Genomic DNA, 11,092 nt, shown 5'->3' with positions numbered 1-11,092 from the left:
GTGGGTGTCATCTATGTCCTTATACCCTTGAGAATATGACAGCCACTGTCAAGGAGCCCTCACTGTTGAGACCACAGGCTCACGCAGCCATGCTTGGTCTTTACAAGAGTGCTGGGGATTTGAACCAAGGTCCTCAAGCTAGTGCAATGAGTACTCTTACCTCTGAGCTATCTCTTCAGTATCGAATACAGATTTGGGCTATGGCAAGAGTCATGAAAGATCTAGAGACAAGGAGTTTAAACTATCTACAGAGAGAGTTTTTGAGCGCTCTAGAACAGGACTCCTGGAGGGGGGAGATCAGATCAGCCCGAACTACACACACAGCAGAGCTCTGCCTGAGTTAGTTTTTTGTTTGTTTTGTTTTTAAGACAAAATCTCACTTAGCACAAGCTGTGGACAAACCTGCTGTATAGCTTAGGCTGACCTTGAACTTCTGACCCTCTGGAGTGCTGGGATTAAAGATGAGTACCTCCATGCCTGATGTATGTGGTGGTGAGGATTGAAGCTGGAGCTTCCTCCATGCCAGACAAGCTCTCTAGCAACTGAGCTCCAACTCCTGCCCCGTGCCCAGGCTGTTGAGTGACAGGGACTATGAGATAATACCTGTTTGATGATTTGTTTATGTTACTAAAATTTAGAGTGATTTGTTATGCAGTAACAGATAATTAGTAACCCCTAAAAATAAAGCACAATTATGCCCCAGAAAAGTAGATTAAATTCAACCAGCGGGTGTCATATGACCCCTGTACTTAGGCATCCTCCGAATGCCTTTACAATCATCCTTTCTGAGTTAAGTGGCCTGTTTTCTTCTATACTTATATTAAACCCAGCAACTTGAATCAACAGCACCACCACCATCCCCAATACCAGGACCACCACCATCACCATCATCATCAAAGACGGTATAGTATGTATCAGGTATTACTCAAGGGTCATGACTCACTCTTCATTCACAGTAAACTTATAACAATTATTCATATTTTATACTTGAGGAAGCAGAGGTCAAGGGGAGTTAGTTAAGTAACTTGCTAAAGCTCTCGTTGTATGACAGGTTCAAGGAATCTAGCTTAAGAGTTACATAACAATTGTGTTCTAGGCTATATGGGTCTTGTCCAAGTTTACAGGTAGGAAATGGGTTCAAATCTATGTAGCTGAACGTCAGACACCAAGTGTTTAGGCATAATTCTCTCTAGATGCCTTCTGGTTTTATGGGACAAATTGAACATGCCTCCCCAGGGCTTCATCAGCATTTATAATGTTACCTCACCTGTGAATACTAGGCTGGCATTTTCCAGTTCTTCCTGGGGAACTTTGAAGCTGAAGGATTCATTGTAAAAAGGATCGATTGTGCCTCGTAAGAAGGATGTCTTCTTAGTTTTCACAAGCTTGAGTCCATGTACCAGCTGGATTTTCACAAATGGGTCTGGAAATTGGACACAACATTATAGACTACTGGAGATGCTGAAATGTAACCTAGCCATCTCTCATCTCTTCAACTTCCCAGCCATCCTGTCATTCTCCAACTCTCCCATCTATCCATCCATCACGTATCCTTCCCTCCATCTATACAATCACTCATCCACTCTTTTGTCTATCCATTTCCTATCTATGTATCAAGTCGCTAATACACTCCATTCAATATTAACTGTTCTTCCATCCATCCACCCATCATTTATCCATTCATCATCCATCCAGCCATCATTTAGCCTTCCCTCCATCACCCATCCACATCCATCCATCCATCCACATCTATCCATCCATCCATCCATCTATCCATCCATCTATCCTTCCATCCATCCATCTATCCTTCCATCCAAGTTGTTATCTATGTAACAAAGTAACCATCTCTCCCCTCCCCATCTCTCTGTAGTCCTCATTGCTGAGGACAGAGTCCAGGGCCTCCTGTACACTAGGCAAGGGCTCTAATACTGAATTCTTTTTTATTTCTCTAGCAGTCTACCCACTGATTCATTTATTCAAATTACCACTCATCCATTTATTAATCCAGGCATTAATCCAGCCTTACTTTCATATAATCATTCCCCACGTGTCCAGGAATTCTGTCGGACCATCACTCCCACATCTAGCCTCCTATCTGGGGATTCCTCTTCTGCTTCCTCCACTCATCTAGAATTTACCGAACTCCTCCCATGTTTTAGGCACTGTGTTCATTTTAGAAATAGGAAAATGGTAGATTTAAAGATAAGAAGCAATTTGCTTAAGATCTAGCTGGTGGAGGTGATCCAGAAGCAGGAGCCATTTGCAGGCCAGAGGCTCACAGCTCATACTCAGGAGACTGAAGGCAGAATTAGAAATGATATGCTTTGGTCATTTTATAGTTTAGAAAGGGATTTGTGCAGGTGATTGAATTTAATACTTATTTAAGTAATCCAGTGGGATAAATACTGTCATTGTACAATTATGGAAATGAAGAAGTTGGTTAAGTGACTTCTCCAAGGTCACAAGCAGCACAAAAGCACCTAGTGGCAGGCAGCTGGATACCCTTTCTCTTTACAGCATCCTGACTCTCCACTGTGGTGGGTCTGAATGTTCCAGCCACTGTAGCAGCTCTTCCTCCAGCCTTCTCAAAGCCTCTATTGTATAGTGTGGCTTCTGAGAACACAAGGTGTGTTCTAGACTCAGCTGTCACCTCATTGCAAACAACTTCCTTTGACTATTGGATCTGGGGAAGACAGTACTTCTACCACCGAGCATCCTTTACTGTCATAGAAGAAGCTATATACAGATGGAACAGAATCATCTTTTTGTTAAATGTATTTGAACTGGTTTTTAACAGAAAGTGGACAACACAGTGCCTCTTTTAGAGCTGGGATTTATAAAGATTTATGACACGCTGTAAAAAAACCCCTCCTGCTGGGCCCACTCTGCTTGCTGATCTGATCACTTGTGCACTACCGCCACCAAGAGCATAGCATCTGCATTACAGGCATAGTATTTGGAACAACAAGAAGTGATAATCACAGCTGGCCACATGTATGATAGGGTTCCTGAGATTCCATCACTGACCTGTTTCATCCTAAGACATAGTGGATCATTATTTTTCTTTTGGAACTAGTATTGTAGTTCTAGATGCTGCCCACCCTTGTGTTACCTTAGCAACAACATCCAGGACACAGCACCCGCACCACACAACACAACCCAGGTCCTTCATCCAACAGAGAACCCCTTAGAGACTTAGCGGATAAGGGGATTATACTGTACCTGAACCCTGGCTCACATCTGTCTGCAGGAGTTGCTTGGCTCGAATGATGTCCACATTCAGTCTGCCAGCACTTGGGAGATAATTTAGGGAAAGCAGCAGCTCCCCCAGCTCCACTTCATTCTGGAGGAAAGAACACCATCAGAAGGCTGCTTTCTCACTTTTCCTCCTCTTGTGTCCATGGTACAGGAAATTGGTTCCCAAACACACAAACAAGTGGCTGAGAGCGGATCAGTAAACAGTGGGTACTTTTTACTTTTGCATCTGGGTGTGTGTATGTATGTATGTATGTATGTATGTATGTATGTATTATGTATGTATGTATGTATGCTCACAGGAGGACATTTTTATGTGCACATATGTGTGAGTTTGTGTGGAGACAAGAGGGCAGACAAACTTGGGTGTCATCCTCCTGAACGCCACCCACCTCATTTGAGACAGGATTTCTTATGTGTCTGGAGCTCATAAAATAGGCTAGACTGGCTGGCCAGTGAGCCTCCGGGATCCTCCTATCTCTGCCTCCCCAATGTTGAGATTATAAGCATGTGCTACCATGCCCAGAATTTTTATGGAGGTTCTTGGGATTGAACTTGAATCATCAGGAGTACAAGCATTTTTTACCAACTAAACCATGTTTGACATTGTTTAAGCTTCTGTATCCAATTATGTGTTTTCTTCTCTCAGAACCCCTAACGGCAACAACCAGCATCACAGCAATGGAAGTGGCTGCCAAGTGCTGTGCTAAGTGCTCTACATATAACAACTAATTTAATACTCAAGGTGAGTCCAAGAGGCAACAATGTTTACTTCATTTAATAGACGCTGAAAATGAGTCTCAGTCCAAAGTCGCACAACTGGAAAGTTGTAGTTGGAACAAGAGAAATGATCCTAGACTCTTTCATTAGCAGAGTGCTACCTGGGTAAGATGCTGTTCTTAACCTGTAGCTAACAACAGAGCCCACACCCTTACTACAACCAAGCTCAGTACATTCCCTCTTCCTCCATGTCAGGGCTATCACACTTACAGAAATCTGCATAAATACCCAGGATGGATGACTTTATGCTGCCTAGAAAACAAAGCCCTCATTTTCATGTCTCTAGTTTTTAAAAAAATGTAAAAAAAATTGTTAGCAGCTTTGGAGTAGTGAATCATTCTCTATGTACTCACTGACCAACTGTATCAGTTATAAAATTTCACCAAATGTTATTTTATTTGTACTTACATCTACATATAAAAAATTACCTGAATATTTTCAACAAAGTCTCAAGTAGGATGTAACCTTATCTGTATAGCACCCAGAAAGCATCTCTAGGTGATCAGGACATTAAAATAAACATTCCTAAGGTGTATCAAAAGTCAAAAACATCTATAAGGAACCCCCTCCCCAACACACACACCATCATGCAGACTCGGGAATCACCTCACGATCAATCTAGATTTGACTACATGTTCATTCAACCCCATGTATGCTTATAAAGTACCTCCAACAAACACTGCTTTATTAGTAATACTTCAGAATGTGTCTCTAAAGATGTTTCATCCATCTTCCCATCCATCCATCCATCCATCCATCCATCCATCCATGCTCTCTATCCCTTTCAACAAACTGATGGTGAGTGGCAGGTCTAAAACAATGTTTATCACATTGTTGGCAGATGAAGACTCAAGCCAAGAGATTCCTATATGGTGTGGGCATGGTGGTGCATGCCTTTAATCACATCATTTGAGAGGCAGAGGCAGAGGCAGGCAAATATGGATAAGTTTGAGGCCAAGCTGGTCTGCATAGGAAATGCCAGGGCATCCTGGGCTACACAAAACTCTGTCTTAAACACAAAACAACAAAACCAGATTCCTATATGGATCAAGTTAACCTATAAACAAGAAACAACCCCACAGGTAACTACAAACTTGTAGCCTGTGTATTTTTGTTTGGTTCACATCACATTGAAACAAACAGTAATTATTATGTATTTTTAAAGACCAAGCTACTTCATATAAAAAAAAAAAAGAAGAAGAAGAAGGATTTCTTGCTTTGCTTGAAAAACAGGAAGGTCTGCCAGTGCTGGGCCCATATTCCCACTTGGCAACCAATGAAGATTCTTTGCTTGGATAGACTTTAGTCCTGGGCCCATCTGCACTTACTTGTGAAAGCCAGTATTAGCCAAAGGCCCTGCTCACTTCACTTACCAAGAACTCTTCTCTTACTTTCTTTCTATTTTATCTTATTTTATTTTTTTTTAGTAGTTGGGGAGTACTCTTATACACCAACCCTTGGTGGCCACAAACCCCTGCTGTTAATATCTGACGTCCTTACTGTTGGGTAAAGTTTCTCTCTTTCACCATCACATAGAAGGTGTCTAGTCACCTGGCCAGTCTTCAGCAAGGTTGATTTGGAGAGACTCCTTCTTCCCTTGGAGGCACCCCTCAGTAAGAATTCCATCATTGGTCCTGGGTGAGGATTAAACCTAATCTCTTCCCCTCAACAAAGTCTCGTGGTTGTGCTCCCTATGCCAACACAATGGTCCTCTACAAAGTCTCATGGCTGTGCTCCCTATGCCATTGTGATGGTCCTCTACTAAATCTCATGGCTGTGCTCCCTATGCCATTGTGATGGTCCTCTACAAAGTCTCATGGCTGTGCTCCCTATGCCATCGTGATGGTCCTCTACAAAGTCTCATGGCTGTGCTCCCTATGCCATTGTGATAGTCCTGAGTAAAGCCTGACTTACTGTGCTTTGAAGTGTCACTTGGGGGCTAGGAGATGGTTCTGTTGGTAAAGTATCTGCCACACAAGTATGTGGATAGGAGTTTGGATCCTCAGCAGCCACGTGAAATCTGGGTGTAGTGGCATAGTCTCCCCAGTGCACAGAGACTGGAGGATCCCTGGAGCTCAATGGCAGATAGGTCACCCTAGTTGAGTTGCTGAATTCTGTGTTCAGTGAGGGATGCTGTCTAAAAAATAGGGTAGAGAGTGAATGAGAAAAATATTTGGTACACACCCACACAAACAAGTACATGCACACAAATGCATACAAAAATATGTACACACACATATACACAAATATGGACACATACAAACATATACACACACGAATATGTACACACTCTGCACACATGTATACACCCATACAAACATGTACATACCCATATAATACTCACACATATACACAAATATTTATAAACAAAACATGTGTACCCACAAACATGTATGCCACACATATACAAATCATGTATATACCCACAAATATACACACATACAAACATGCATACCCACACACATATACATACCATATACATATATATACACACAAGCATGTACACACCCATAGACATACATTTACAAATATGTATACAGCCAGACAAGTATCTACACATACACAAGTATGTACATACCTATAAACATGTGCATATTCACACAAACATGTATACCCACATACACACACACACACACACACACACACACACACACACACACACACTGTCTCTGATGGAGCTGGAGATGTAGTTCAGTAGCAGAGCATTTTCCTAGCAATCATAAGGGTTCCACCTCAGGACTAGGAAAAAAAAAGGGTCATTTTAACACCGCATACTGCCCTTTTGGTGAGACCTGCCCTTGTCATTATGCCCCACCTGGTTACCTTTGCCCTTCTAGGTTTTTCCTGCCTTGGCTTGGAGGGTCAGACATTCAAGACAGGAAAGTTGACTTGGTATTTTGGGTCATAAGAACATTCAGGGGCCTTGATGTAGTTGCTAGTGGCCGCCTGCTGGCTCTCCGGGACCTGGAAGGTCCAGCATCCATAGTGTCTGATCCTGCAGGTGCACCTGTGTTCCTGTCAGTGAGGCTGAGACCCCACAGGAGCCCAGGCCAGGGGAAGCCATCAGGTCCTCAAGAGCTCTCCCCTTCCCAGGCTTATCATCTGGAACAGCGCCTCCCTCCTTTTTCTCACATCTACAAGCTTCTTGTCTCATGTGCCTCATACGTGGAGCTGGGGGATGGCGGTGGGAGGGGTTGATAGCTCACTCAGTCATCCTGCCTAAACACAAAGGAATAAACTTGATGTGTTTTTAAATAGGATGAAGGGTAAGATGGCTGGGGTGTGGCTGGATTCTAGAGACATCCATGGGAGCCATGGCGAGCAGCTCAGTAGCCGCTCCAGTGGGAGCCCGCCCAGCTTTGTCCTTTCTCAGAGGAAGTGAAAGAGGACAGGAGGCCATTGCCTGAGCCCTCAGTACCCAGGGACCTCTTGAGCCCTTCCTGCCATCTTCAAGGGCAGATACATAGGATTGCTGTCTACTTGGGCCACCGACTGGATTCTCCAAGACAGCTTCCTGAACTCATTCCCTTTCTAGGTGTTTCTTGTCTTAAATAAAGCCAGACTCTTTCATCCTCTTGTTACTGTAGGCTTCAAGCTTCCCAATCCCCCTCCCTCCCTTGTCTGCACATTGATCCAGCTGCTCTTCTTCTGGCTCGTCATGGGAGTGATCAATTTTTAGCCTGAGGGGCAGTCAGTGAAAACCAAACTTGATTCAGTGAACAGTTCCTGGATCCTCAGCCCAGAGGGTGTCATGGTGGTGACCACCAGAGCAAACTGCCCATAAGACATCAGCACAGGCCAGGCTCCGTCCCTTTACAGCTGCTATTCTGTCTTTCTAGAGGCTCCCACTTCACCGATGAGAGAATCCATCCAAACCATGCAGTTCAGATTATGAATGAGACAGGCAAGATGCAAGCTCAGCTCCTGCATTTAGTCTTGTGTGACTTTGGCAATTAAGGTGCAGTCATAGACATTTAGCAAGTCACACACAGTCTATTGGGTAAGAAGAGGCGAAAAACAAATCAGAGAACCAGAGACTGCATGCTTACCAGAATGACTATCATAACGACTGAATATACAGAGGCAGAAAACAGGATCTGCAGACTACTCCGTGGGAAAAAGCACTTGCCGCCATGCCCGACGACCAGAACCCACAAAGCAGACAGAGAGAGCCAACTCCTACACATTGTCATCTGGTCTCCATAAGCAAGCATAAGGACAACTGGATCCCTAGAACCTATGTAAAAGACAGCAGACAGCACCACAGTCCCAATACCAAGGAGGCAGAGACAGGTGGGTTCCTGAAACTTGCAGGTTAGCTAGCTCAGCCAATTGGTGAGCCCCAGGTTCAGAGAGACTTTGTTTTATAACATCAGGTGACAAGTAACTTAGGACACCCCCAACATTGATATCTGAACTTTATATGCATGTGCATGCACACCACGCACATGCACAGACACCACACCCATACATACAGATACAACATTGTACCCATACATACAAAATTTGACACAGAGACATCATGGATCCAGCAATTCTGCTACTAGAGAAAAATAGATATTCACACAAAAACTTATCCATGAGCCAGGCTTTAGGTAGGGGAAACTCAGTATCAGGGAGGTGGAGGCAGGAGGTTTATGAGTTCAAGACCAATTTGGACCCTGTCTCAAAAAAAAAAAAATCAAACCAAACCAAGAGATAATCCAACAAATGCACCCGATGTTCATGGCAGTGCTATTCACAGCAGCTCAGCACCCATCAGTGAGTGGAGAAACACTATGTACACAATTAGATTTTCTTCAGTCATAAGAGAGAATGGGGGCTGGCACCACAGCGTGGTGGGTAAAGGCACGTTCCAGAAAAGCCTGTGTTGCAGGATAGTTGATCAACCCAAGATTGTCTTATTTACTGGAAAAACCTGTTTCTAGTTGTGGAGTGGCTCAGTCCTAGCACATACCTCTAGTCAAAGAGCTTTCTGTTTATCATAAACAGGATTAAATAAAGGCAACCATAATCATAGGTCAAGAGGCGGGCAAGCAACCAGTTAACAAGGAGTGGACACAGGAAAAAACCTAGAGAATAAGAGGAAGTCAGGGGGACAGATAGACACAGGAAGCAGAAGGAAGGGACTTTCAGTTTGAAGGGTTTTTGAGACAGTGTGGAGAAGGAGAGGTTCCTTGTGGGATGTCTGCTGAGGAAGAAGGTCAGTTGGGTGCTTTCTCTGCTTCTCTGAGCTAGCAGGTTTTTACCCCAGCGTTTGGCTCCAGAGTCCTTATTGGTAAAACCAAATGTTTGAGACTGTGTTGAAAACAACAAGCCTGAGGACCTGAGTCGCATCTCTGAAACCCACGATGGGAGGAAAGAACCAGCCCCCGAACGTTGCCCTCCAACCTCCAACCATGTGCACACACACACACACGCATGTTTACACACACACACACACACACACACACACACACACACACTAAACAAAATTATTTAAATGAAGGAATGAATTGCTGACACATGGTCCACAGCTGAACCTGGAAAACATGCTTGACACAAAGGCTCGTGTGCTGTATGATCCCATTACTAAGTACTCAGGAGAGGAAATGTGCATGACATGCTGGTTAACCTTGATGGTCCTCTTGACTGAGTCAAATCACTCTTAGGTGATTTTATATGCCTGGGTGTGTCTGTGGGGATGTTTCCAGAGAGGCTTAATTGAAGAGGGAAGAAGCACCCTGAATGTGGGACCCACTATCCCATGGACTGGGGTCCCAGACCACACTGAGGACCAGTTTTCATTTCTCTGTTCCCTGAATGCAGACGCAGTGCGACCAGCGGCCTTTCTCTCCTGCTACCATGCCTTCCCCACCATGACTGTCTGAAAGCCCAAATGAGCCAACTAAACATTCCTTCCTTAAGTTGCTCTTTGCAGGCATTTTGTCATAGCAACAAGAGAAATGACACAGTAAGAGAGATTATAGTAGTATTTTCCAGGGTCTCAGAAGATGGGGAATACAGGATGATCACTTCATGGATACAGAGCCTTGTCTAAGTGATGGAATGTTCTGGAACTAGGGAGACATGATGGATGTTATACCACTCAGGGTACCAACACCAATGAACTGTAGGCTTTAAAATGACTACTTTAATGTTATATGAATTTAACCTCCATTTTAAAAGATATCAAAGGCCTACGGCATACTAGAGAGCCTCAAGTTTGATCTACCCACAGCAGGATGTGGTCACCAAGGCTTCCTGGAGAAGGGGGCATTGGGAACAGATCCTGAAATGTAAGTAGGATTTTGTCGAACTTATCTTGTTGCAGAGAAACATTGCAGGGATCATGTTGACGTCCAGCAGATGGATGAGCCTGGGAGCCTTCCCTCTAACCCTATTGCCCTTTCTTGCTTAGGTCCTGAATGCCTCTCTTCCTAACACAAAGTTCCAAGAAACTTGTTATTAATAATAAAGTAGCTGAGATAGTTAATAACTTAGATTTTGAAAAAAGTAAATTATGGCTGTCCTTTATAAATAGTCCCACCCCAGGCAATTAATTTCAAGTTGTTGGGTTGGTGAGCAGGGAAGATAAGGGCATCTTCCCACTTAGGCAGAATAAGGGTGTGCTTGGGACCCATGTAGAAGCAAATGGAACCCTTATCTCTATTTCAAATATATTTTGGGGGCAAGAATATGAGATTTCACAGATAAGAAATTATTGAGAAATTAGAAAGCTGGAGCCTGGGGGAGACGGGCGAGAGTGCGTGCTGCCCAAGCATGAGTGCCTGAGTTCAATCCCCAGCATCCGTGTAGAAAAAGATGGGCATGGCCATGTACCTGCCTGTGATTCCAGTGCTCTGTGTGTGTCTGTCTTGTGTGTGTGTGTGTGTGTGCGTGCGTGCATGTGTGTGTGTGTGTGTGTGTGTAATCATTCGGGCTTGTTGGCTACCAGCCTAGCTCCACATTCAGTGAAAGACCCTGTCTCAAAAAAATGAAGCCAAGAGTAGCAGAGCAGGACAAGTAGTGGAGGATGTCCTCTTCAGGACAAGTAGTGGAGGATGTCCTCTTCAGG

The 11,092-nt window shown here is 44.0% G+C and overlaps 1 protein-coding gene across 1 annotated transcript in view; it reads right to left on the bottom strand.

The window, feature by feature from the left end:
- Positions 1-11,092, bottom strand: part of Syt17 (synaptotagmin 17) — a 70,618-nt gene that overhangs the window by 23,849 nt on the left and 35,677 nt on the right. Inside the window, exons 6-7 of the mRNA XM_028778228.1 lie at positions 3,223-3,343; positions 1,268-1,423 (exon numbers count right to left, since the gene is read on the bottom strand). Of these exons, the coding sequence (XP_028634061.1) occupies positions 1,268-1,423; positions 3,223-3,343 (277 nt within the window). The remainder of the gene's footprint in view (positions 1-1,267; positions 1,424-3,222; positions 3,344-11,092) is intronic.

The sequence above is a fragment of the Grammomys surdaster genome, unplaced genomic scaffold (assembly GCF_004785775.1).
Source record: "Grammomys surdaster isolate TR1022 unplaced genomic scaffold, NIH_TR_1.0 330, whole genome shotgun sequence".
Lineage (NCBI taxonomy): Eukaryota > Metazoa > Chordata > Mammalia > Rodentia > Muridae > Grammomys > Grammomys surdaster.
The sequence above is the reverse complement of the archived record's forward strand: the minus strand, read 5'-3'. Positions and strand labels throughout refer to the sequence as shown.